Source organism: Chanodichthys erythropterus, chromosome 10 (assembly GCF_024489055.1).
Source record: "Chanodichthys erythropterus isolate Z2021 chromosome 10, ASM2448905v1, whole genome shotgun sequence".
In the NCBI taxonomy this organism is placed as follows: domain Eukaryota; kingdom Metazoa; phylum Chordata; class Actinopteri; order Cypriniformes; family Xenocyprididae; genus Chanodichthys; species Chanodichthys erythropterus.
In genome coordinates, this window is record NC_090230.1 from 7,525,825 (window position 1) to 7,553,671 (window position 27,847).

The following is a 27,847-nucleotide window of genomic DNA, read 5'->3' on the forward strand; positions in this document are numbered from 1 at the left end:
CTCAAGCCATCCTAGGTTTATATGACAATGTTCTTTCAGACGAACACAATCCGAGATATATTTTAAAATATCCTTAGTCCTACAAGGTTTATAATGGTTGTGAATGATAGGCCAACTTCTGAAGACAGAAAAAATGCACCCATCCATAAAAAGTAATCCATAATGTCTCAAGAGGGTTAATAAAGGCCTTTTGAAGCGGCCTTTTCCATGATTAAAATGAATTGTGTTTCTCCAGAAGTTCAGATGAATGATACTGCAGCTCTGAAACAAAGACAGATGCAAATACAACCCAGTTTAGATTGGGTTCAAGGGTCTCAACATTCACTATAAACATTATAAAAGTCAACTCTGGGTTTGATCCTAAGCAAATGAAGAACACGTGCATATGAAAGTATGATGTTTTCAGTGAACAGACAATTAGCTACATAAAGAAAAAAAAAAAAATGAGTAACAGCTGCCATCCAGTGGTGAAACCAGAAATATCCAGTGTATCTTGGCGAAATTCAGTGGAAAACTACCATTTACCGCCTCTAGAGGACAGCAGAGCAACTGCAGGATACGAAGGTTAATAGTATTTTTTATTTTATTTTTTAAATAAATTTAAAATTCTTTAAATTTTTAAGTTGCACTTTGTCAGAAAACACATCAAGCTTGGAAAAATTAATTTCAAAATGATTTCAATAATTGTTTTTAATCGCAAACATTGGTAAGAACTTCAGATCATGTGAAAATATCCTATAATTGAAGCCTCTCATGACTTGTATGATGCAGGTTTTGTCAGACCGTGTACAGCTTCTCTCTTCTACAGTCAATAACAGATGAAGGAGGTTTTACAGAACAATCAGAGAATCTCACTGATCTATGAGAAGCACTTTAGATCTAAATAATGTTATTAAATGTCATTTCATTTGTGCTTTTGTCACTTACAAAGGTGACAGACCATGTTTACGTATGTCAAGTGAACAAACAACTGGAACAAGTTTCTGGTTTTGGTTTGTGTCTCAGTTGAGTTTAATAACATGCTTTAGCCATCTTTTTCTTTTATTTTCTTTTTTTTTTTTTTTTTTGCTGAAAATAGTCATAAAATAATGTGCATTTATTCAATATTTGTCAAATGTGATCATCTTGTATTACTTGTATTATTATTTTAAAATACTGGAAAAAAAATGCCATAGCACATCGAATCTGAATCATCTTCATAAAACTGAATGTATGATATTGTTATTGTTACATTTTCCAAGGGTCAGCATTCTCCCCTAAAAGTGATCGGGCAGACCAAATCGTAAATCGTAGAGACTTGAAACTGGTAGTATTGGTAGGCTGGTGTTCTCATACCGCCTACAATATCACCAAGACTCGCCCTGAAGGGGGCGCTACAGCAGTCAAAAGCACAAAACGACGCGTTTTTGTAGGCAAAACCCGGAAGCGAGTTAGCCTTTTAGGACTTCTGGTTCCAACGCCGTAAAGTCTATGGGTTTTTTGAATGGGTTTTTGTTAAATCGCCTGAAATAAGGTCTGTGGTTAACAAAGCCTCTAAATACTTTCACGTTTTGATCTATGACATAAAACACACCAGTTATAACCCACTTGTGATTTTTTAAACTTTTACTGTGTCCTAAATTCGGCGGTTGCTAACAAATTGCTAAAAGGGACTACTTCCTTTGGCGGGGACTTTAGACGTCATCATGACAAACGTGACATTTGGTCTCATGAAAAAGTGGATAAGTATTCATACACAGCGCATATATAATCATGTTTTTAAATAGAGTTGTTTTCTAAATAAAGTTTGAGGACGCTTGGTGGTGACGACGTTGATCCGCGACCATGGTGTGCTGTAGGGTTTAAATGCACCGATGACACATGAAGCCGATACTAATTAGGCCTACTTGGCCCCACTGCCAGGGTGTGGTGGATGGGTGCAGCAGGGGCCAAGAGGGTCCCGACTCCGTGTGGTGTGGGTCAGGGGCTGTGACACTGATTGACAAATGGGGTGGACATTATCTCTAATGCCATTATTTTAAACCTGTATAATTTTAATAACTAATCATTGTTAAAACATGCTTTAACCCTAGTTGCACCATAGCCTATGAGTTGATCTATGTCAACAATCTGATATGTCTATGTGATATCAGAGCTTTGTTGCTTTGTTTTAAAAAAAAAAAAAAGTACATTAAAGCTGAAATCCAACCTGAATGATGACAACACAGAATAAAATACTATCACTGGTGATCATCAAATCTTTTTAACAGTTTATTTTACAGACTTTGTGTTTAAGACTTCCACTTTTTCACAAACATTTGCTCTCTAGAAACCCAGTTTGGGTTAACATTCTTTGAAGTTCAAGTATTAGCATTATAAACACTGAATTGATACCAACATATGAAATTCAATTAAGGACATGCATCAGAAAAATTTGTAATGTTGGACAATAAATATATGAATATGACAGCTTGATTTTGCATATGTCTGTTAAAACAAAAGTGTCCGAAAGTGGGGATTATGCGATAACGCACACAGCAATGCATCATGTATTATAAGATCATTATGTTTGCAGCGTGGTCCATTAAAATGTACAATAGCCTATATATATATTTCAATTCAGATCTAGATACCATTATTATTAGTATTCCACTTGTTCCGAAATATATTGTTCACTGCAAACATGATGATCTTAAATGTATTAATTATTAATTTACTATTAATAATTGTGTAAAGTTGCATTAAAATGGAAATACTCAAAGTAAGCTAACTACGTTACCTCAGATGGTTGAATGGTTGGATTCCACAACTGGTAAAATAAAACATATATAAGACAATACAACATTTACTGTAGGAGCCATACAATTTACTGGTGACTTAATTTAAAAAACTGTTCTATTGTGCTTCTGATTTGGCAGTGAAATTCGCCGATTTTGGTTGCGTAAGATGTGAAGGATTCTATGGTCCAGTTAGTATTTTCACCCCATAATGGTAGCCGCGCTACCAGAGCGCCATCTAATGGCTGTTAGCAAAAAAATATCAGAGTGTCACCTCTTGGGTTCTATACTCTTTGGTCGCTCTCAGCTCAGTGAATTCAAGCGTGGTACCGTGATAGGTTGCCACCTGTGCAGTAAGTCCATTCGTCCTTTCTGCAGAGTCAATAGCTACAGACCTCCAAACTTAGTGTGGCCTTCAGATTAGCTCAAGAACAGTGCATAGAGAGCTTCATGGAATGGGTTTCCATGGCCGAGCAGCTCCATCCAACATCACCAAGTGCAATGCAAAGTGTCGGATGCAGTGGTGTAAAGCACGCCGTCACTGGACTCTAGAGCAGTGGAGACATGTTCTCTGGAGTGAATCACGATTCTCTGTCTGGCAATCTGATGGACGAGTCTGGGTTTGGCAGTTGCCAGGAGAACGGTACTTGCCTGACTGCATTGTGCCAAGTGTAAAGTTAGGTGGAGGGGGGATTATGGTGTGAGGTTGTTTTTCAGGGGTTGGACTTGGCCCCTTAGTTCCAGTGAAAGGAACTCTTAATGCTTCAGCATACCAAGACATTTTGGACAGTTTCATGCTCCCAACTTTGTGAGAACAGTTTGGGGATGGCCCCTTCCTGTTCCAACATGACTGCGCACCAGTGCACAAAGCAAGGTGCATAAAGACATGGATGAGTGAGTTTGGTGTGGAGGAACTTGACTGGCCTGAACAGAGTCCTGACCTCAACCCGATAGAACACCTTTGGGATGAATTAGAGCGGAAACTGCGAGCAAGGCCTTCACGTCCAACATCACTGCCTGACCTCACAAATGCGCTTCTAGAAAAATGGTCAAAACTTCCCATAAACACACTCCTAAACCTTGTGGAAAGCGTTTCTAGAAGAGTTGAGGCTGTTATAGCTAAGGGTGGGCCAACTCCATATTAAATCATATCGATTAAGAATGGAATGTCATTAAAGTTGTTAAATGTGCACGTAAAGGCAGGCGTCCTAAAACTTTGGCAATATAGTGTATATTAATGTACCTAGAACAGGAGGTATACGCAACTCTAAATTATCATGAATGACCTGCAGAGGGCAAAAGAGGATAAATAATAATGGTATGATGCATATATTTATTCTGATCTGTCTTTGTTATGAGACTAAATAGATATTAGAAATGATTAGAAAATTAATCTTATAATGATAATAATAATAATAATAACGTGTATATTATAGTTTCTTGATGCAAAAAAGAAAACTATATCCTCCTGGGACCCAGGAATAAAGTTTTGTCCTCTGTAGTAGACATTATATTTTAGTGATTTTCTCTGACATCATACATGTCACAGTTTTAAGTCAGGCTGTCATGTAAAGAGTACATTCAGGGCTTTGCAGAGAAACCAAATTTTTAGAAGTTTCACTATGACAACAACAACTTCTTGGTCTTTAAATATGACTGAAAATGAACTCTTATGGAAATATAATATTTTGTAATTATCATTTAAATCGAATAAATTTTCAAATTGTTTGTTATGAATCAACATCTCAGGAAAATGTTATGGGGTTTCAAATCAAAATATGACTTTCTGTTACGAAACAGGACATTGATTTCATACATGACCTCTGTAGAGGACACCAGGACCTAAATCATGTTTATCAGGCATTTTAGGAGATACAAGAAGTGAATAGGGAAAGAAATTATATATCAATATTCCTATTAATTATTAGATATTATTATGAAAATGTTGCCAATTATTACTCCCATTATTACACTTCTTTTTTCACTGCATGTTGCTCCAAGAATACATTAATATGCAAATTAGATACAGTGAATAGTTACAGTGTATTGAATGGAAAAACCCATGTATGGCCATTTTACCCACATATTGCATAAAGTAAAATGGTATATCAATAAATTCCATTACATCTTTCATAACATAGTTGAAAATCATCTTTATACAAAGTTTGGTTAAAAACTGAACCCTAAAAATTGATTGGTGATTAAAAAGAAATCCCATTGTTTTTGCCTATACATGTCATTTCATGCCATTTTATTTTTTTTAAACAACTTAGTCCTGGTGTCTTCTACAGAGGACATAGCATAAAATATGAATAATATATATATATATTTTTAAAAATATATATATACTAAATTCAAAAAACTTTTTTTCTGGGTATCAGGAGTATATACCAAGTTTTGCCTAAAGATGTCGCTAAATGAAAAGTGACCGCACGTAACCAAACTGCAGCTGCATACACAGCAAGACAAATGGCTCGTATTATCTCAAAATAGTTCATTATTTTGTGTTGAAAGATGCAATTATTTGTGTTTGTAAATTAAATTATGAAATATTAGCAAAATATTTAAAATGAATTACACCATACTGGAAATTATTAATGTTATAAAAATACTGTGTTATACAATATTGCAGATTACCAACTAATTTTCTGTTTATATTTTGCACAAAACATCAGTGGCTAAAATAAAGAGAAACACGAGGCACTTAATCTTTTTTTTTTTTTTTTTTTTTTTTTTTTTGACAATCTTGGTGTTTATTGTAAGTATTGCATTTTAACTCACAGCTAGAATCAGAGTGCATGTTTACAAAGAATGGCCACAAGTTCATCAGGACCTCTGTCCTCCCAGGGTGGAAAAGCTTAGCCTTTAACAAACCCCTTTCCCCGAGTCTCTTAAGAAAAAAAAAAAAAAAAAAAAAAACACAGATGCTGTTTCAGGATCCGTTAAACATTTTTCTTTTCCTCAGGAGCGACTTAGATCACAGAGATGTCGGAGAGCTGATCCCAGACAGGCACCATTTCTCTTGGAAGTGTCGTTGAATACGGGCCTGGGTCGGTACGGTGGCCTAAAAAGAACATGGCCCATTCTCTTCAAAAAATAAATTAAACAAAATAAAACAAAAACAAAAAAAGCACTGGCATCTAAGTATGGGCCCTGGCTTTAAATAGTGCAGATTCATAAACCAATAAAACAATATGAATGAAAAGGAGAGACAATGAAAGAAAGAAAAAAGAACCGTGTCCTCTGTGGAGGAGGACGACGATGGAGGTTCTCGTCTGTGGTTTGGCGAGGTGTTGATAGAGCAACGCTTTGAATTCGGTTCCAACGTGCAAACAGTGACTTTCCTCCGCACGACCGAAACAGTTTCTTCTAAACACAATGAATTTATACCCGACTAAAACAGTCAACACTTAAACTCTCTTAACAGGGGTGAGTAGAACTACTCGACACATATGGGCTGTTCAGCAGCCAAAAGCATTTGGTTGATGCTGGATCGGGACACTAGCAGATGTCCGTGCTGCTCTATTGCAGGCAGAACGATTACAAATTAGACTTGGCTTTAATATGCACTAAAAAGCAGCTCTGCATTTGGGAAAGAACAATAAAATAAAAATAATACATCACAGATGGAGTGGATTTACGGTTTTCAACAGAACTAGGGAACAGAATTGGGAGGGGAATGCCATCATAGATTTGACTAGCAAAATAAGTTAACCTTTTTACCTCTGATTTCAGATCAAGGAAAGAAAATAAATACGACTTGAGGAAAATCTGAATGCTTCTTTTCACACAAAATAAAGAGAAAAAAAATGAATTTAACATACAGTACAGCGGGAAGAAAGAGCTTGAAGCGCTTCGTGCCGAGTTTGGAGGCTTTCACACTGGGCAGGTTTGCTGCGGTCCGAGTCCGATTTTGTTCCCAGCGCGACCCCACAGCGTTGGTTTGGTTTCACACTTAATTCTAACATTTGCGATCATCGTACGTCATCACAAATGTGCACGGTGCATGATAGGGTCAATATATTGTTTTTTTTTATTAATTTGGTCCTATTATGCGCACCAGAGTGAAGGACACTTGGGTTTACTGTATGTGCGTCGCAAGGCGGCTTTCTGCTGCTTGCAAACAGAAACTTTTGAGGAGACAGCGGATTGCAAACCATTAATTTGCCGCTCAGATTGCACTCACTCACTTGTATCCATGGTAAATCATCACCAATGTCATCCCTTACATGCATTTTAACTAATGATTTTGCCATTGGCTAAACTGCATGCGCAGGTTACTCCGCTTCCTGAACGAGTGCGCACCCGAGCCCAAGTTGCATTCACATTCATGCGTATCGCACCACAGTTCCAGTAACTGAACTCAGAGCACCTGCTACAGGTAATCTAGGGTTCAGTACCCCGGTGTGCTCAGGGTTCCGCATGACAGCTTTCACATTACCAATTTTTCATGCGAACCGTGTCCCGTTTTGAACTGAACTGCCAGTGTGAAAGCACCCTTTGAAAGCGCCGCTCACTCCACGTCCACAGCACACGATACAAGTAGTGGAATGCCTTTCAGCTATAAAACAATAAATAATGAGCGCCACTCAGAGTTAGCATACCTTCTACAGAGGTCCACGCCTTGGCGTCCCATGACCACTGCCTCTTGTGTGATGTCCGATTTTAGTACTTCAGCGTGTTGTTTTTCTTCTCGTTTAGTTTTAAAGAAAGTCATAAAATTCCTTGGGGCAGCCAAAGAATTGAAACCATTTGCGATTCATCCAGCATAATGAACAAATAATACTGTCCATGCCACCACAAAAGACTCTCAGGAGGAAGATAGTCAATCTTTGCAAAAATATAATTTAAAATGCACAAAACACAAGACAACAGAGGCAATTTCTACCCATGGGTAACTACCTTTTTTCAACTCATTTTTTATTTTAACTTTAATTTATTAAACTATTGTATTTATGTACAAAAACGAGCAAGTTGGCATTGCTCTTTTGGACGGACACAAGCGTTGTGTCTCAGGAGTAGGAGTGCTAATGTGTTGTTCTGACTACAAGAGTTTATTGCTTATTTCTGCCAGGAGAGACATCTAGTTAAACGCAGGGGTGGATATTTCTCTGACGTGGCGCCAGTTCTACAGAGGGCTCTATGCGGTCGAGTGCAAAGATCGCTGGGTTTTAGCTGCAGCGTGGAAAGTGGTTCCACGGTTTAAATGCACCAAAAATTCCCACAGCCATGGGATAGTTGTTTTTCTGTTGTCTTTGATGAATGCAGTAGATCTTTCTGCTTTATTGGTTTTGTCACGTAGCACCAATGACAGTCCTTGTCGCCGTTGAGCAGCGGCGTTAGAACCATTAGACCGGATGAAAAGGAAATCGACAGGTTTGGGGCTTCTTGTGTTGATACGCTTCTCAGGTGATCCACTTTGGGTGGGTTTAGTTGAATAGTTTCCCTAGTGACCAGTTCACGACCCATTCATATAGAGAATTAACAATCAGGGGTTTGAATTAAAAATCAACATCTATTTTTTTATACATCTTAGCTTTCCTTTCGGAAAAAGGGGATTTAGATGCTGACAATTTTCAGAAAAATCTTATTCAGGAATAAAACACCATCTAATAACCCAATTAATTCACAATCACAGATTGTTTCCATCTCATTCATATTCTCTCAGATACATTCACAAACTTAAAACAATAAATCAGGCATTCTATAGGGCGGTGGTGTTCTGGTCACCTGACTTAAAAGTCTCTGATTGGTTAAGGAGGGAAAGGGACTCATTTCAAAGGCTGGGATAGTGTGTGTGTGTGTGTGCGTGTTTGTGTGTGTGTAAAAGGGAGCTCGTTTTATGAGCTGAAGGCCAGTTTGATGCTGCAGGAGGAGTAGCCCTCATCGCTGGCAGTGCTCTGTAGACTGCTGTGGTCGTCCAGATCGCTGGTGCTGGCTGTGCTGATGCTGTCCAGCTCTCCATGAGAGAACTCTGTGCTCTCCACGTCCACCTCCATCTCTTCTGTGCCCACAGAAAGAGAGTGAAACAAAGTCAGACAACATTTTCCTTACATTAGATAGACAGACAGACAGACAGACAGATACACAGACAGATACACAGATAGATACACAGATAGATACACAGATAGATAGACAGAAAGACAGATACACAGACAGACAGACAGACAGACAGATAGATAGATAGATAGATAGATAGGCAGACAGAGATAGACAGACAGATAGACAGATAGATAGACAGACAGACAGACAGACAGACAGACAGACAGACAGACAGACAGACAGACAGACAGACAGACAGACAGACAGACAGACAGACAGACAGACAGACAGACAGACAGACAGACAGATAGATAGATAGATAGATAGATAGATAGATAGATAGATAGATATTATTTATTTTTTATTATTATTATTATTACTAGCTATATAATAGATTATTATCATGAAGCTCCAACCTTGATCTGAATCAGAGCGATCTGATCGCTCGGAGCAGAGGGTGGAGCCTACGCTGTCAGTGCGTATCCTCTCGCCCTCCAGCACGCCCTCCAACACGTCCTCCAAAATGCCCCCGCCGCCCCGCAGCAGGTCCAGTCGCCGCTGGAGGTGACGCTGCTCTCGCTCCAAATTCTCCAACTGATACTGAGACTTACGCTCCGTTTCCTCCAGTTTCTGTGGGAAGACAAAGAACGGTGACTCACGGATAATTACAGAAAATCCCCAACAGCACATACAAAAGAATTCACAATGTTATCAATGGTTATTACAACTAATGCATAAGTAAAGACATATTTGGCACTACAAGACTTTTAATTTGTTTTTTCCTTTATCATTGCTTCAGGATTGGGAAATGTTGCAAGCCAGATTCAAACCTGTGTTGACCCCAAGAGCACTAACCAGTTGTCACTAAAAAACCTTCTGATAACTTAATTAACATCATGCTACATAAAACAGCAGGAAATGATGGAATGATTTAAAGAGGTGTATGTTTTGTCAAGCTCATGTGATTGATGGATTTGTTTACTACAGTTCTGAACCCAGTTCAGATCAATAATCCCTTCACACATGACCCTCATGACCTTATAATACATTATGCTAGAACAATACAGCATGATCCCCAGCTAAAACCACGCACACACGTGCGCACACACATAACTGGTCGGGACAGCTAAACCTGTTATGGAAGGGAAAACCAGTAAGACATCAAAACGAAGACCAAACTGAAAATAAAGGGTTATCTTCACATACATATTTTCAACAATAGCAAGTATCTGTCTGTAGTGCTTGACATGTGTTTTACAATAAAGCTCTTAAGGGATAGAAACTAAATTGTCACATTAAGGGACGTGGCTCTATTTACAGGAAGCGGTGTGTTCTTTTTAAGGATTAGTGGCTGTTTAAATGTGTGGATGTTAATAATGTGAATATCTTAGGTGTAATCCTTTACATACTCTATGCATTTTGGCTTATGGTTGATGACACAGATTCAGATCAGAAACATATATAAAGCTAATACATATGTGATGTAGACTAATACAATTAGTCATGTGATCCCAACATTTTGGCCCCCGACTTGTGTCGACTTGATTCATGTGAAATAAAACAGCTTGTATTTGGCTACTGATCACCTTAGGCAGAGATATTCTTATTTGTGATGCTAAAGGCTACTTTACTGCTCATCATTGTGATAATAAATATACACGTTTATGGAAAATACCAGAGACTGCTTAACTCATATATGATTATAATTATTTACATGAATATATTATTTATTTAATACCCAGTATTTATTTGGTTTAATGTTTTATCTGTCTCTTCCCTGTGCCTTTGTTAATACAAGACTAATGCATCCACCCTGTGCCTTTGTTAATACAAGACTAATGCATCCACAGATCTGTCACACACTCCGGTTAACTCGTATAACTAATAACTCCTGTTTTCTTCTCATGAGCTCCTCTGTTGCTCTGGCTGAAAGGATAACAGTATAGAGAAGGAGAGGTAGCTCAAACCTCCTCGAATTGCAATCAGAAAGAAATGCTCAGAGTTGTTTTGTAAAATGGTAAAAACCAGTTTGATTCAGCATGATCATTAACATTAACATTTTAACAGTAACATTTTTTACTGTAAAACATTGGTGAAATATTGATGTTGGAATCTTAAGTCTTTAAGTAGAGACCGAACGTATGCTTCTGTCATGTTCATTTTGCGATCTAGCTAGTTTTCAGTCAGCTGGTGAAATGGTGTGACATTGTTCTTTGGTGGTGTTTTAGGGTAGAACTGTTGGGGTACTGGCCCAATAGTGGAAGTGCAACTTGATTTTGGCCTCTGTGCTTGAGGTGCGAGGCTATTGGCCCCACCCGGCAGGTTGTTAGCCCTGGCTCGCACTGGCCCAGCAGTGGAAAAGCATTCATTTGCTTAATTTAGGAGCATCAGATGACAATGGGAGCACTTCACAAGTGTCTTTACCTTTATGTGTGCTTTGGCCTTGTTGAGCAGTCCCAGAGTGGTGTGACGGCTGCAGTCTGGTCCCAGCGGGATGAGAGCCTTCAATCGCTCCAGACACAAACGAAGGTGGGCTCGTCTGAAACATGACAAAAAAAGAACGGTCAGCCTCATTCACACATGCACACACCCTGAAACAAAGCAATGAACTTGCTGCGCATGTGTGGTTTGGCCAAAAGCTTACAAGACAACACCTCTTTATCTACCTTAAACACAAAGCACGCACACACACCCACACTACTTGAAGATTACATTCTAGGAAATCAAAGTGATCAAGGTTGAAAACATCTCTTTTCTGACATAGAGGTGAGCTGCAGAATTCACTCCATACATCCAACGGGGTTATTTCAATAGTCTGGTTCAGTGTTGTGATAAATCTATTGATCTGCTGTAGGCTAGTCCTGCAGTGCTCTGAAACCCTCCACCTCCCCCAGCTCCACCTGCCTAGATCTGTTACAAGATTTATGTGTGTTCATGCAGCAGCAGCATAACAGATCTAGTCCTCCAAGCCCAAATACATTAACACTGCCATTTTAATTAACATGCTTAAACTATTTTGAGAGTTGTCATTACTGAACTGAATATAAAATATAAAAAACTTCTCATAAGTAAACATTTCTCATTTCCATTTAGTTTAAGTTGAAGTACCAAAACTTTATAAAAACTATAAACATAGTAAAAAAAGCAATAAATTTACTAAAGCTTATCTATAATTAAAACAAAAACAGAAAATATCAAAATAAACATACAAATTATTAACAAAAACTATAATAACTTAAGATACTAAAATAATATTGATGTCTAACACCCCTTCGTAAAATACAAGCTGATGCTCTGTCTACATTTTACAACGCACACAGGCATGAGTGTGCTTGCGTATGGGTGATCGGTATCAGTGAGCATCTCTCTAATTGTGTCATTGAGGCTTTTCAACATTAATTCCGTTTGCATTCCTCCTTATCGGCAATGAAGATGGCTGCTCTCTTTCTTTCACATACAGTCTGTATGGCCTGCGACAATGGCGGTAGATTTATCACAAGCCTTATCGCCATGACTGAGCACCACCGAGAGGGCACTGTTATCAGGACAGCAGTCACACACACACACACACACACACACACACACACACACACACACACACACACACACACACACACACACACACACACACACACACACACACACACACACACACACACACACACGTTGTAGACGTTCCACTGTCTGCCTTCAGTCTCTGTGGACATTGATTGATCAACTTAGTGCATTAATGGCTATAGGTGGCAGACTAGTATTTTAGACTTATTTGTAGCACGTACAAATTACTGCACCAGGCCTCCAGTTCATCTACACCGATTTTGCCCTACAATCCCATTAGCATGGCAACCACATGTAACCCAAATATCTTTAAAATACTTCTCACGCTATCCCCCATATCATCTGTCTCCAGACATAATGGGCGTCACTTCACACACACAAGCAGTGCTTGCTGGGAAGGCTGTATGTATATATATACACGTGTTTGCTTTGGTCTGTGTGTGTGGCATGATAAATGACTTCACTTCAGTCACCAGACAGAGACCGTGTCAAACAACAATCACCAAGTTCGTCATCTCAAAGGCAAAGTGAAAAACGACATCTTTAAAAGACCCAATTATGACATCATGCACTTTAGATTCTGTGATTCCTAAAAAGACCCATTGCATAACATAAGAAAACAAAACTGAAACAAAGCAAAAACATGCATACACAACAGCTAGACGTCAAATGGTCTATTTAAACGTAGGTGTGTTTCCTGTGTGTTTCTGTTACTATGAATTACCTGCAGTGTGAATTACACAGCAAGGTTATGTAACAGATGAACTTTATCACATTAGCTTTGTTCCAAAAATTAACAGATTGCTTCCCATATAGGCAGCTGCCTTCTAAGGTGGCATCCTAAATCTCAAAATAAAGGTTCTTTATGTGCATCTATGGCTCCATGAAAAACCTTTAAAATCCATGGAACCTCTTCATTCCACAAAAGGTTTTTTTTTTAAACAGAGGAAAAATTCTTTAGGGAACCAAAAATGTATTGCTACAAATGTATTGCTCATGATTAGTTCATGTTAAATTTATAAACTAATGTTTAACTAATGAACCTTATTGTAAAGTGTTACCATGAAAACAATAGTTTCCACTGCAATTAAGAAAAGATCTCCGTCCACGCTATACTCTCAAAAACACATGTCACATGACCATTCACACTTGGCATGCCAATTGCTCTAATATTAGATTGCATCTTGTAGGTAGCTGCAGTATTATGAAATGCAGAGTTTAACTGCGCAATGGCTTCTACAAAGGACAACAAAGTCAGCAAAGCTTGCAGTTCCGTCTCCATGTTATTGTTTACACTGGTCTGTTATTGTCGTCTTCCAGTAGCGTAATGGTCATATTATAGGGGCTTGGCGAATCAGGGAAGGATACGCAATGATCCAGAAGAGAAGACCCAATCAGGAAGTGAATGTGGGCAGCCATACCTTCATTTTCAAGTGTCTCCGTTTTGGTCCATCACTAAAACACAACCCTGGAGTTTTCAATCTAAAATGGGGGTGGCTGCATTTCCAAAAGTCTCAGTTTTCAAGGGTCGAAAACTCAGAAGTAGTGTGGACGCCAGTAGCAAAATTAATGCGTTTTAAAACGGAAAAGTGTAAACGTTGCCTAAGAAAACCCTCTTTTGGAACCTTCATTTTCAAGAGTGAACAGTGATGGAACATGGAAGTGGCTGATTCGTAGCACTACATGAACAGACATAAATAAAAACAGCCCTCTGCAAGTAAGACTTGACCAATTCCATTTTTATCAACTATTCTTAACGCAATGCTTTCTGCGATTGCATTCTCCACAAAGAAGCATTTGAATTTTAATAAAACAATTTAACTACGATGCCTTAAAATGCTGCCTCCGTAGGCAGTTAATTTAATTTTAAAACAGAGTAAATGAATGGCCCTTGATAATCGTGGGTGTGCAGAATCTGTGCTTCAAAGCTGTAAGCTGAGTGTATTCTTCTGGTCAAGATCTGGCTCTGGTTAACAAGCTGAATTTTACACTCCTCTGCATTAGTCATATAGAGAATTCTCCACAACTCAGTTTAATAATAACTCAAATCAAACATGCCCCTTATGGTTCTGCATGTTCAGACATGCTCTCTCTTACACCCTAAGCAAGAATCTTATTACGACAAAACATCTTCACATGCTCTTGAAATGACTCATAAAAATAAACACATAGGTTGTCACGATCATGAAATGTTTGTTTGCATTTAGCTATGCAAACAATGTCTGTTGCATTGATAGTACTTGCATTGTAATATAAACATATATCTTTATTTCTTTATTTACACTGGGAAATAATAAAATTAAGATTTTTAAGTAAATGCAGCACATTGTAAAATAACATGAATGTTAGACACATATGGATGGAATGTGAATATGGACAACAGTAAGACAGTGAAACATCATATAGTGTGAGTTTGGCCCTCTAGTGTGTGTGTGTGTGTGGGGGGGGGGTTTATTAGGGGTGAAAACACATGCTTGCCCCAGATTCAGCGTAGTTTATTGGTAAATAATGAATTGAGCTGGCATAATGTCAGGGGCTTGACATGGTAATAACTAAAGTCAAGGTCAAGAGAGGGACATAATTCTACATAAACACATTCTCAAATTGTAATCTGCATCAAGAACCCAAAAATCTACATATTCTCTCCCACAAAGCGCATGAAAAAAAAAAAAAGGTGCATATTATGTGTAGGCTTGGCCATTTGCCAACTATACATATATACTTGTGTATAAACATAGCTTGCTTCATCCACTGCAAGAAATGTCACGTTTTCCCACGCAGAATCAGCACCTCTGTCTGCACAGCAAACAGAAATCCGCACAGCACTGCACTGATAAGAAATGCAAGAAATGGAGGTTCCATACAGCAATGCATGCACTCTACAAAAGGCAGGGTTTTCCTACAGATTCCCCTTTGATAATGTGTTTTATCTAAGGCCTCACATGATGCCTTTGGAGCGTTAGGTCACATGACTGGGTTATTGCACACCAGTGCACAGATTATAGAGCGAGAACAGACTCTGAGTTCTCAAGCCCTAGTTTGGATCGGATCAATACAGTGGGACTGACAGCTTCATCTGGGTTACCAGCTTGTTTAAGCCTTGTTTTATTTAAAGGTTTGGCCCCATGCTTCTGTCATGATGTCACAATGAGTGAGCGTCAGAAGTGTTCCCATCATATCAGTAATAGTCCCGAGCTCTCAAACAGCTCTCAGATTAAATGAGAGCGGTATCCTCCCCCACCACGTAAACGCACACAGATGGGTGGCCATTATTGCTGCTAGTCTTCCGTTCGCGTGTAATCTGTCCGAAAACTGGACGAAAAGCTATGTTAGCATGACATTAAAGAGATGTACCAACCTAAAAGCAACATACACTCATGCTGGGAATAAAAGCAACCTTTAAATGTGGGCAGAGAGCGAGGGAGGGAGAGGGAGGGAGAGATGGTTACAGATGTAAAGTTAGAAGGTGGGGGTAGTCAGGATGGAGAGAATGAAAAGGAGATGAATAAAGAGGTGGGAGGAAGAGAGAGATAGTGGTGGAAATACAGTACACACAGACACTGTGACGGCACTCTATGTAAACATGCTCGCAAACAAAGAAGCCTTTGAGCCGTGCATGGGGTGAACCAATGACAGCTTACTGTATGACACACAAAGGGGGGGTGGGTGTGCAAAAATACATTTCTTCAAAATCAACTAGTGGGTGGGTTGCGTAAATATCTACTTGACTGACTAGTAGTCAACATCAACAGAGCACAACATAATGGAATGGGCTGCAAGGGTTTCAAGAAGGATTTTTAAAAGTTGGACTATGTTTTACTTTTTGCAATTCTTGTGGTGGGATACTCAAAAAACTGTGATGCATTGAGATGCATTGCAATGGCCAAAGTCAACCTTCTGTACATGTAAGGTTGTTGCAAAGTTACTTTAAAGGATTAGTCCACTTTTAAATACAATTTTCTTGATAAATTTACTCACCCCATGTCATCCAAGATGTTGATGGAACGAACGCGGCGCCAGAAAAAAGTGTATTCAAAAAAGGACTAATCCTTTAAATGAGATTAATTTAAAGACACAACTTTTCTATTAACTATTAAAGGTTTCGTTCACCCAAAAATGAAAATTCTGTCATTAATTACTCACCCTCATGTCGTTCCACACCCACAAGACATTTTCGGAACACAAATTAAGATGAAATCGGAGAGCTCTGACTCCTCAATAGACAGCAATTTAACAACCACAGTCAAAGTCCAGAAAGGTACTAAAGACATTGTTAAAATTGTCCACGTGACTGCAGTGGTTCAACCTTAATTTTATAAAGCGTCGAGAATACTTTTTGAGTAAAAATAACGACTTTACTCAACAATATCTTCTCTTCTATGTCATTCTTTTATGCTGTTTACGTTCAGCGCTTCCAGGTTCCACTTCAGAACATTGGCTCAGTATTGGCAGACGCTGTTTTTGGGTGAACTAACCCTTTAACAAACTAAGGCAAAGCATGCTAATTATAGAACTATAACATAAATATAAAAACTAAAAACAAATGAAATACATGGATAAACTAGTCATACTTCCAATCATCTAGTCAGTTGTTGAGCAACTAGCTGAACATTGGGACTCATCCCTATTAGGGGGAGACAGAATGATACTTACATTAGGCCGAGGATATACCACTGTTGCACCCCTGATTAAACACATGTACATAAACACACTACTGGCAGAGTGATGGCTACAGACCATAGGGAAATAAAGAAGCAAATATAAACTCAGACAGTAACAGCTGTGGAGGAGCAAGGCCCGCTCTGGCCCATCAGTAACACATGGATTAGTTCACACGTGCTGAGCTGTAATCTGCTCCACACAGCCCAGACCAGCAGACCCCACTCACATGAGTTTATGTGTGTAGTCATGTGATTGCTTCCCCCATCCTTAAAGCTCCTGCAGATGGCCATGTGCATGACAAACACAGATTCTCTATTATACGGCTCTTTATTACGTGTATTTCAATTGGCCAGAACGTTGTGGACACTTTGGTTAATCTAATAAACGTGAGGTGATCCCAAAAACAAACGGGATGAAATCAGAAAACAGAAACGTCACCAGATGTTTGGATGACACCACTCTCTCTCTCAGAAAATCCATTCAATCCACTTTACTTCCACAGAAGGATGCCTAATCCAAACACAAAAAATAAACACAGCGGTGGTGGAAGGGCAAACGGCCATAGGACTCTTCTGTAATCAGATCAAAGGCCATGACACACAAAGAAATGGTGCAGATCCCTGTGGCTGGTTATGATTGGTTGACCTTCAGGGGCTCCACCAATTGGATAGGTGGACAGTGTGGCTTTGTTCAGCTTGCCATGATGATTCCATAGGCCAAGCAGAACTCACTATATGACACTCTGCGGTAGGCCCCAGGGCCACAACCACAACCATATTCACATTGAGAACGAAACATCACCCCAATATTTCATATAAGTAGTTTGCCCAGTCATTAAGCAATTACATTTGTTCCCTGCCCAGTCCTGTGGGTGTTTGGTTATAACCTTGACAGGTTTGAAAAATTGTCACACTTTGACACAAATGTATAAACAAACCATAAAAACTACATTATCAGGTTTTGAGGGTGTTGCTGATGACATCCAACTGATTTTGCTACTTAGGAATGTTACTTGCTTTTAGATTTCAGCCAGCAATTCATGAATTTGCTTGTGTGTTGTATTTTAAGGGACACTGGGTATCTTTATGCAATGAAACACAGTGTTCTTTTACAGAACACAGTAAATGTGGGGCAAGGCAGAGCATTAGTGGCCCCCGAATCTCAAATGTCCTCTGCTATACCCTTCCAACAGAACTTGAAGACTGCCACAGGGTGTGTGTCCTTCCTGACTCACCCAAAACACCCAGAGCTTTGTCAACCTTCCATAGCATGAGTGTGCGTCTACGCGTGCATTGCAAACATGCCCTGGCACGTGTACGAGTCTGCATTGCTTACTTGACCAAAGATCACACTTCCTAAGCTGCTTTTGCTGGCCAAGAAAAGCTTACAAGGCATCAGGTCAGCGAGAACAGCCAGTTCTGGCTTCCCTTCCAGAGGGTTTCCGGAATTCCCAGGGGAAGCAGAATGTTCTGACTCCATCTTCCTCTGAACTGCCTTAGAACATGGGGAGGACAACACATAAGGTCATCGGCAGCGAGTTCTTGAGGAGAACACCTTGACTACGGATGACGTTTTATCTTCTATGACTTTATTCCTCATGATTCTCATTGAAGAGTGTTGTAGCCAATCAGCCCGTGCTCCCCTTCGTTCTGAAAGATCTTTTCTTAGGGCTGTTGGTCTATTTTCAGTAAGCCAGCTTGGCAGCTTTATTCCTGAGCCTTTGCATTCTGACTGTCAAACACACCACGGCCCACACAACCACGACAACGTGCTTAACACACAAACAAACACCCTCACTTGCACATACCCAGTAATTAACAACCACATAACACCCATAATTGGAAATGAAATCAGTGATTTCAGTTCAATTCGACATCTTCCTTAGCCCATAATACATTCTGACATCCGAACTCAGCAACCTAACCCAAATTCAGGAAGTTGAGGCTCACCACATTTGTTCAAAGCCATCATAAGATCAAACAGCGACATGCTTGTATGAGCACACATGTTATCTGTATATGTGCTGCGGCTTGCGAGAAGCCGGAATGCGGTCACAAGGCTTTCATCTCCTTCCTCTTCCTTTCTGACAAAAACAAAAACATTATGATCTATCTTACGTGTTCATCAAACAGAAAGTGTATGTGATGCCTGACACGAAATGGCTACCGCTTGCCACTCGGGACTGCAGTAAGGCTTTGGCAAGCAGTAAACTGTCCTCTTGTGCTTCCGTATGGGCCGACCAAGGCACTTGACAATTTCAAGGTATTGTTGTGTATCACAAGCTAGAAGGAATATTAGGGTTATTAGGTCAAATAAAATAGGAATATTAGGTAAAATAAGAATAATTGGTGTCCAATCTTTGAGAACAGTAATAGATAGTATATTAATGTGGAGTCAGGGGAAATATGGTTTAGTGCTGGGTGTAGCTGCTCGTCATTATGTGTTGTGTAATATTTGTTTGTGCTGACACTAAAGGCTGTCCAACAAGCCCTGGCATCTTTATCTGCCCCAAACCCATACAACCCCATGTCGGCACAGTGACAACCCTTCAAATGTGTTGACATTATCTGAGAAACACAGCTGGTCTGGGAGGAGATGAGACTATTTTCAAACACATACATATGGTGTATTTAAGACTGTTTGAAATAAAACTGTGTTTTGGTCCACCAATAAGTCTCTGCTCACTTTGGACAACCTTGGAACCTTGGAAGTTTTTTCGTCTCACCCATGTTCCATACAAAATGGCTGGCAAGCAAATTCACATGACACTCCATGTAGGCTGTGCTTAAGGCAAGTTAATAGAGCTCCAGGTTTTCAGATAAAGGGTCACAAAGGAGTTCCTGCTCGTCTAGACAAGAGTTATTTTGAGTCTTTGAAGTGGAGCCTCCAGTATTCGCGTGCACAGTGCCTAAACAGCAGGCCCCGCACTGCCGGTGTCGAACGCCTATCAGATAAGAACTTGTGAGACTAGAACTTACAGTGCATCATCTGTAAACACTCACGCATTATGCTCACACCACACATGGGTGGTGATTTCAACGAAAAACTCCACCCATGGGTTTGGGACATTTCGAAGAAATAACCACTATTTTCTTAATAATGTACACCTACAACAATAGCTAGCTTCCTTCTGTGAATTTTCTTCATATTATGCAACTGACATTGTGAAAGAAAGGACATATGATTATGTCTCTGGTTTCTGTTGTCTCTCTGCACTCTGGCTAGTAATCTGTGGCTGCAGTAGTTGTTTAGGACCGAGGGGCAGGCGAGCCAGGAGGAGAGGGAATGCCCTTAGATTAGCAGAATTGGGTCAACACTTACTTTCACTTTTATTTACCTGTTGCTGCAGGGACAAGCTGAGGACAATTGTAGTACTATTCTTCAGCTTCCTGATAAAACTCCTGAATTTTTTCATATATTATGAATTTTAAAATTTCAATTTGGTGTTTCATTTACAAGACAACAGCCTTTTGAGGACCTGAAAATGCTTTTGAAAATGATACTGTCATCATCTCAATATACACACCAAAAATGCTAATTTGTGATGTCATGTGTATGCATATTATGTGTTCAGTCTATAGGCGCAAAATGTTTCTTTACAAAGTGACATTGCCAACTACTGGCCTGGCATGTATAACACAGCGTTTTTAGTCATTTTTGAGGATCTTTTGACAATGTTGTCGTCTGTACACAAAAAAAGCAGAGGAAAAACGTTTCCGTTTTTACTAAATTGTTGTCATATAGACATACCCTAATAATTTAGTTCCTGAACAGCCACAGTCCTACAGAGTTTACCTTCAACCTTAATTAAATGTACCTGATCCAGCTGATTAGGTCCTTCGGGCTTAATTGAAACCTACAGGTTTGTGTGTCGGAGCAGGGTTGGAACTAAAATCTGTAGGACTGTGGCCCTCCAGGAGCTGAGACTGACACCCCTGATCTAAACCAATGTTCTCATATTGGGGCCCAAATATAAATATAATATCGTATCACAGCTCCTTGCAGATTCTCACCTTTTTTCTAATCATTTTTATCCATTTGTAATCATGTGGTCAATTAGTGCACAAGTTTGATTCATGGTGCTCATGAGGCTAATGCAAGTTTAAAGTGTTAGAATTTTCATTTTTGGCTGAACTGTCATTAATTACTCACCCTCATGTCGTTCCACACCCGTAAAGACATTACGTTCATCTTCAGAACACAAATTAAGATATTTTTGATGAAATACACAGACATTGTTAAAACACTCCATGTGACTACAGACCCTGTATTGGACCCTGTATTGCACTGTGTTTACAACGTGAACAGCGTAGGAGACCACGCGGTAGGAGAACGAAGAAGGCCTTATGGGTTTGGAACAACATGAGGGCGAGTAATTAATGACACAATTTTCATATTTGGGTGAACTAACCCCTTAAGTATTATACTATCAAGTATTATACTATCAAGACTAATTCACAATGAACCGTCAGACGGCGACAATCACCAGATTACAGTACGTCACTTCTCAGACATTCCACAACCCCACAAACACAGACTAAACAAGTTCAATCAGTGTAAACATGTGCAGAGCAATGACAACAAACACCTACAGGGTTAACACAAAGATTCAACAAAACCTGAAGAACATATCTGTTGATGTCTGTCGGTGCAACAGGAATTAGCCTTAAAATTAAATGGAAAAAACAAAACGTAATAATCGTACTTACCGATTTTTCTCCAACTCATTGTGTGTGGACCTATAAAACAAACCAGAAGCAATGAATGAGCAAACTTCAACTTTTTTGTGAGTCTGTGAGGAATTAAGTGCACTAAAGGTATTTATCATAACCCTCATCATAAACACAAGCTCATTTCTCGAGCACTTAGCTCCTAAATTAAACATCAGCTCTCATCTTGAGACCAGAGACCGTGCAAAAGGAAAAAAGCTTGGCCGCTCATAAAGATAAAGACTATACGTCATTAAAGGTTCCAATGGATTTACTAATTAATCTTTATTGGAGGGTTGAACCAGCTCCCCCATCATAACTGATCCAGTGGCTTCAGAGGGAATTATAAAGGCTCCTCTAAATGACCCACATGTCACTGCAACTCTTTGTTTGCAGCAAAAAGACAGAGAAATTAAGTGTGCAGAGCAGAGAAAGCGAGCACAATGACCAGCCTATATGCGAGCACGTGAGAGAGCTCTCCTCTTCGTACAATGAGTGAGTGCCAGTGGACGCTCTCTCTCTCGCCCTCTCTAAGAGCACGAGTCAGTGTTATGTTAATAATGTAAAGTGAATCAGCCGTCCCCCTAAGAGGCTCTTTGTGTGGCAACATGCTGAAAGCTTTTCCAAAGCTCTAAATGGCCGGCCAAACTGATGCATGGCAATGCCGTTGCAGGAGCAGCAAGACGTGGCTGCAGCGAGGGCCTACTTCTCTGTGGGTCATGTGACCACTTCTCTTTATTGGCAACTATTAAAACCAAGAGCATGTTTTCCGGCATCCTGTATCTGACCTTATGGTATTGCCGCTTCACACGGGAGGATGCTTGTGAGCTCAGTGGGGAGGAGAAATGGAGCGAGGGAGGAAAAGATGTGAAAAAAACAAACATTAACAGTATGACTCTGTTTTCATAGTCTTAATTTTGTGTGATACTTAAAGTTTGTAAAAAATAGAGTCAAATATACTGTTTAAATATGAGGGAATTTTTTGTATTTTTCACAGGTGTTTGAATTACACACTGCATTGTGTCCGTAAACTTAACGGATAATTTTTACTTATAGCGTATATACTGTTGTATTTGTAATTATTATTCACAGCACAAGTGTAACAATCTTGTTTGAATGCACAAAAATGCATTAAAACCACTATCGTTCCACCATCTCCATTTTAACTGATGCGGCCTGAATGAACTCTCCTCGGGTCAGTCTACTGAATCACCTACACACAGGCATGCCAGATGATCAGATAGTGTTTCCTTTACATTCCCTCCATCAGTGCTCGCTTTGTGTACAGTAACACAGACCTGAGACCAGTCATCAAGATGTCTGATACTTAGAAATGAAGTGAAATGAAACAGACGGCACTGACATAACCCTAAACATACTAACACGCACACATTGTCTCAAAACCATGTGAGCTGCTCACCTAGATGGCATTTTGGGCTATCACAAAACCTGGAAAAATGCCTACAGAAACAGAAATTTGGAGCATCTCTAAACCTAGTGAAGTACTTAACCACAGCATTTTAGGCATCATAAAACATGAGTTGCCTCCTATATCCATTAATAAACAAGAGTGAACTGCCAAGTCAGTTGGCATTTATTGCCATTTGGGCATCTCAAAACTAGTAAATCATCAACCAAAGTAACATTGTTGGCATTATAGTGATGCACCATTTTTGTTATTCAAAAACTCTCTTCTAATAGACAATTTAAATGCCTGATACTGTATTTTCAATTTGTTTCTTTCAGTAAATTGACATTTAGTGGAAAAGGACTGAGGATAATTTACCAAAACATGTTTTACAAGGAGATTAACGTGGAATTATCATTTAATAGAGAGAGTATAGCCTTTTAAATGAATTATGCCTGCATTACACAGAGTTGGCATTTTTTGGCCACTACAAAACCTAGTGAGTGGACTACCTAGATTTATTTATTGATTTATTTATTTTTTAGGGGGTCTCAAAAGCTAGTAAACAGTCTACCAAATTAATGTTTATTATTCTTTTTTTTCCCCCCCATCATAGTCGCGTGCACCATTTTCGAGATTCAACAAAAGGCGGATTAAAAAGCCTGTTAGTACTTTTTCGATTTGTTTCTTTCATTAAATAGACATTTAGCGGGATATGATGGATGATAATTTTCCAAAACAAGTTTTAGAATGAGAATAACGTGGAAAGATCATTTAATAAAGACGCCTCAGGCTGTTCACCTTGGCAGCCTGAAAACAACAGTTGCTGTAAATAAGAGCCGTGTGTTCAAGGGTCCGAGCTCAAATTAAAATAATCTTCTCTTGATAAACAGTGCAAAAACTAATTTGGTTGTTTTTCTTTAACGGAACATTTGGCAGATATTTAGCGATTACGGGTCAAAATAAACCGAAAATGTCCACATTACAGACTTTCGGTTCAAACAAAACGAAACCCCATGGCGTCTAAAGGCGAAAACAGGACGTGAGTTTTCGCACGCTCCCTAACCTCAGCGCTGCAGCAGTCCCGTTTGACAATCAGCTGATGAGAGTTCCCCTCCCCCCAAAACATTGCAAGAAACATAATGAAGATAATAATAATAATAATAATAATAATACAGCACGCTGTAATGCCCATTTGACAACATATATGTGTACATTTAACTAATTATAGCAAGGTCCATCATGCATTTAAAAGTTTATACTGCTTTTAAACATGACAAAACCAAACCAGAAATTAAAAGGGGTTTAAAAAGCAAATAGAAAATGCTCAAGAAAATACAGCAGCAATAATTCATGGCCATATAGTGCAGTTATCGGTCCTGACAGATGTCATAGCAGTGTGAGTTAGTATGCACACGTCTCTTCCTGGCTTTTCTCCAGCATTTTTTCCCTACTTGTGGAAGTGGAGTCAGATCATGTGCTTACCTGTTGTGGTTGTTGTTGCACTTTTTATTTCGGAATTTCCTTTGTCTCTGGTAGCTGGAGTGCTGAATAGACGGAAAGGTCGAGGCATATCCGTGTTCACACTCTGAAAAAGACACCGCAGAAACGTGTCACACCTCTGATCGCACAGAATAGGTCCAAGTCCCTTTAAATACCACATACACTTCAAAACACGTTGATCTGTAGGACACGACAGGTGCCATGTTGTAAAAGTTATTAATAAACATCAAATATCATGTACCTCTTTCTCTCCTTTCTATATATTCGGCTGCTTCCAGTAACCTCTGGATATTCAGCACAGCAGTCATCGTTTGAATCAATCTAGAGATGTTTTATCTGATATGTGATCAGGATGACAGCTATCGCGTAGCAAAACGTAGCATTGAATAACCCTCCGAAGATTCACTTGTTTTGTGTTTTTGTTTCTATTTGCTGAACCGTCGACTCGAGGTATTTCCTTCACTGTTAACAAGCTAGCTACCGGAAATTAAACACAAATAAAACATCCGACGCCTGAATATCAAAGTAGTAAAAGTGCTTTAGGAAAACAGTCGAATACAAAGTGTATAAAATTAATAGAAACAGGTACAAAAGAGTCCCCGAGAGCCCAGCCTACGAAGTCCCTGATGCTTGCGCTCTTTTCTCCTCCCCCAGTTTGTTTACCTACTGTTTTAACAGCTGAGCGGATAGAGACCTCGGCGCAGGGCATTGTGGGAAATTGAGTCCTTCACCCAACCGGCCCTTTAACTCGGAAAACACAATCTGATTTAAAGCCTGCTGATACATATTAAAAGAATAACCTTGCTTAGATTGTTAAACTCTATCCTTGATATTAGTTCAATAACTATTATTGCCGATTGGGCACATTTATACACAAATAAGACAAAGCTACCTAATGAATATTTAACATTTTCCAGCAATTAAGAGTAAACCATACATACATATATATATATATATATATATATGCGTATGTTTTACTCTCATTTGTATGCATGTTTTACCCTTATATATAATGTATGTATGTTTGTTTTACTCTTATTTGCTGGAAAATGTTAAATATTAATTTTATACATTTTTATACATTTTATATTCATTAATACAAAACTAATTACAGTTTTCATTATTTTTTTTAATAATAACCGTACCGGGCGATGCTGTTACTGAAACCCAGGTTTCCTACATAGCAGTTCAGTCTAAGCTAATAACAATATTTCAAATTTCAATATTTCATGTATACATTTATTTATTATTTCATTGGTAAGTAGTCATGTAACAAAAGGGAACTTTCATCTGCGTTATGTATTGTAAAAGGCATAATAACGCTGTTAATCTTTTAAAAATTCCGTTTTAATGCTCTTTTCCAGTTTGGATACAGCGCACTTCAACTCCCACAACCCCTCACTTCCAGTCTCGTTTAAGCCAGGCCCAGCAACATATGACATCACAGCACCGCAGCTCTGTGATTGGCCAGAGGCCCTAGTAAGCGTACGCCAACGCAAGACGCTCTAACCAATCAGATCAGCGCAATGTGCGCCATGTGGATGTCATGTGAACACACCCCCTAAGAAACAGGAAGGCAATAATGAGAACTCTTTTGAAGTAAATGCAGTCTGCATATAAAATTTCAGATTTAACCGGTATGATTCGTGCTTTCTTTAAATAGCAATGAATAATGAAAATAAATTGGGCGATCTAATGGAGCGAATTGATGAAAGTACAATTAAATTTTATTGTTACTAAAGTGCTGTATATTAACCTTCTCATTATAATATTTTAGTTTCTATTCAGGGACGATTAGTCTTATACGTTTAAAATGGATAATAATAAACAATTCTCTATCTGGACAAAGCACAATTTAATGCTCAAACAAAATCAACGTCATATGATCAAGTGCCTTTATTTGTACGATGAGTGGGTTTCAATCATCATTCATACACAATTAACTTATACGTGCGCGATAGAGAGTTATAAGCTGCGAAACGCTGTACCAGTAAAAGGTGACGTCAGTGTGTGTATTGTGCCAGCAAATGTTATTTATTTATTTATTTATTTATTTATTTACTTGTTGTTCCTCAAAAGAGAGAGAGAAAGAGGTGGCAAACAGCCTGGCATGTCTCACTGCCGAACAATGCTAGACTCTGAACTGCCCCATGACAGTGCATGCCAGCTTGGGACAGTCAGTGTGCGATTTGGGACATTAAGTGCGTTGCAGAGGGAATAACTCACCTGTATTTTGTGTGTTTGATTATACATGAACATTATAAAATCTGGCATTATATCACTTTGTGCAGTTCAAAACAGCTCTGAAATCAACCCAAACAATTTAACTATCTGCATTAGATTATGTGTATTATAAACACATGTTAAAATATGAAAAGGGCTCCTTTTACATTTTGGAAACTTGATCCTTTAAAAGCATTGTGGCTGTGCATCGCATGTCGGGGTACAATGTTCCTTGTCTACTTGGCTGATTGTTCGTTGAACTCAATCCTTTGTTGTCTGAGTCTATTGACAATGAAACAGTTTCTCTGCAATACGCAAATGAGTCAAAATCACTCATAAGTGCACTATAATTTCACTTACTTCCGTCTTTTCTCTCGGCGCTCTCAATGTAACTGGCAGCCTCCAGTAAAACTTGTACATTTTTCAGGAAAGTGTTTATCATGGAAGAGTCTCTGGAGTTGAAAACGTCATTGAAAGGACAAGTAGACATCTCAAAATCTTGCTGATCCAAAGATGTTTCAGACTCCAGAAAGAAGTCTTCGGTCTTCACCTCTCTTCGTTGCCTTTCACTCCTCACCATTTTGTTCCCGTGCAGCGAATATGGTTGGAATTGAAACTGTATGTGAGTTATTGTGCTGTGCTGCGCTCAGTGGATCTACAGAATAAATGAGGGGAATGTAATGGATGAGGAGATAAAACACTTGGACATTCCCGGGTCCTAGCGCCCGCCTCGTGCTCGCCTGTCACGTCTACGATGCGACCCCCAATCAATGACGTCATTAACGTGGACCCGTGCCTTCGTAAAAAATGTTTCAGATAAAAAAAAAAGAGTTCATTTACTTTTTAGCAAATAAAACTTTCCTACATAACCATGGAACTAAAGGCTGCTTTACATTGAAAACATGCCTACAGAGCACATGCCTACTAAACATAAACAAATAATAAGAATGCACATTTAAATGGCAGTATGCTTTGTCTCATTTTGA

General features: G+C 39.1%; 1 protein-coding gene across 2 annotated transcripts; it reads right to left on the bottom strand.

Moving 5' to 3' along the window:
* Window positions 1–5,504: 5,504 nt before the first annotated feature.
* Window positions 5,505–27,516, bottom strand: mxi1 (max interactor 1, dimerization protein). Of its 2 annotated transcripts, none has more exons than XM_067395912.1 (6): window positions 27,222–27,516; window positions 24,621–24,723; window positions 21,728–21,757; window positions 11,223–11,337; window positions 9,215–9,428; window positions 5,505–8,760 (listed from the first exon to the last, which is right to left on the bottom strand). In XM_067395912.1, exons 1-6 carry the CDS (start codon window positions 27,439–27,441, stop codon window positions 8,597–8,599), a joined length of 846 nt encoding a protein of 281 aa, XP_067252013.1. In that variant the 5' UTR covers window positions 27,442–27,516; the 3' UTR covers window positions 5,505–8,596. The 2 variants fall into 2 exon arrangements, with proteins under 2 accessions (XP_067252013.1, XP_067252014.1); XM_067395913.1 differs by lacking the exon at window positions 27,222–27,516 and adding an exon at window positions 24,880–25,309.
* Between the last annotated feature and the right edge of the window lie 331 nt (window positions 27,517–27,847).

Bases quoted from the DNA above. Each gene is read 5' to 3' on its own strand.
- mxi1 (XM_067395912.1), bottom strand. From the start codon at position 27,441: ATGGTGAGGAGTGAAAGGCAACGAAGAGAGGTGAAGACCGAAGACTTC. The intron at 24,724-27,221 runs GTAAGTGAAATT...TGTCTTTTTCAG, and splicing joins CGCCGAGAGAAAAGACGGAA to AGTGTGAACACGGATATGCC. The intron at 11,338-21,727 runs GTAAGTACGATT...GTCATGTTTCAG, and splicing joins AATGAGTTGGAGAAAAATCG to ACGAGCCCACCTTCGTTTGT.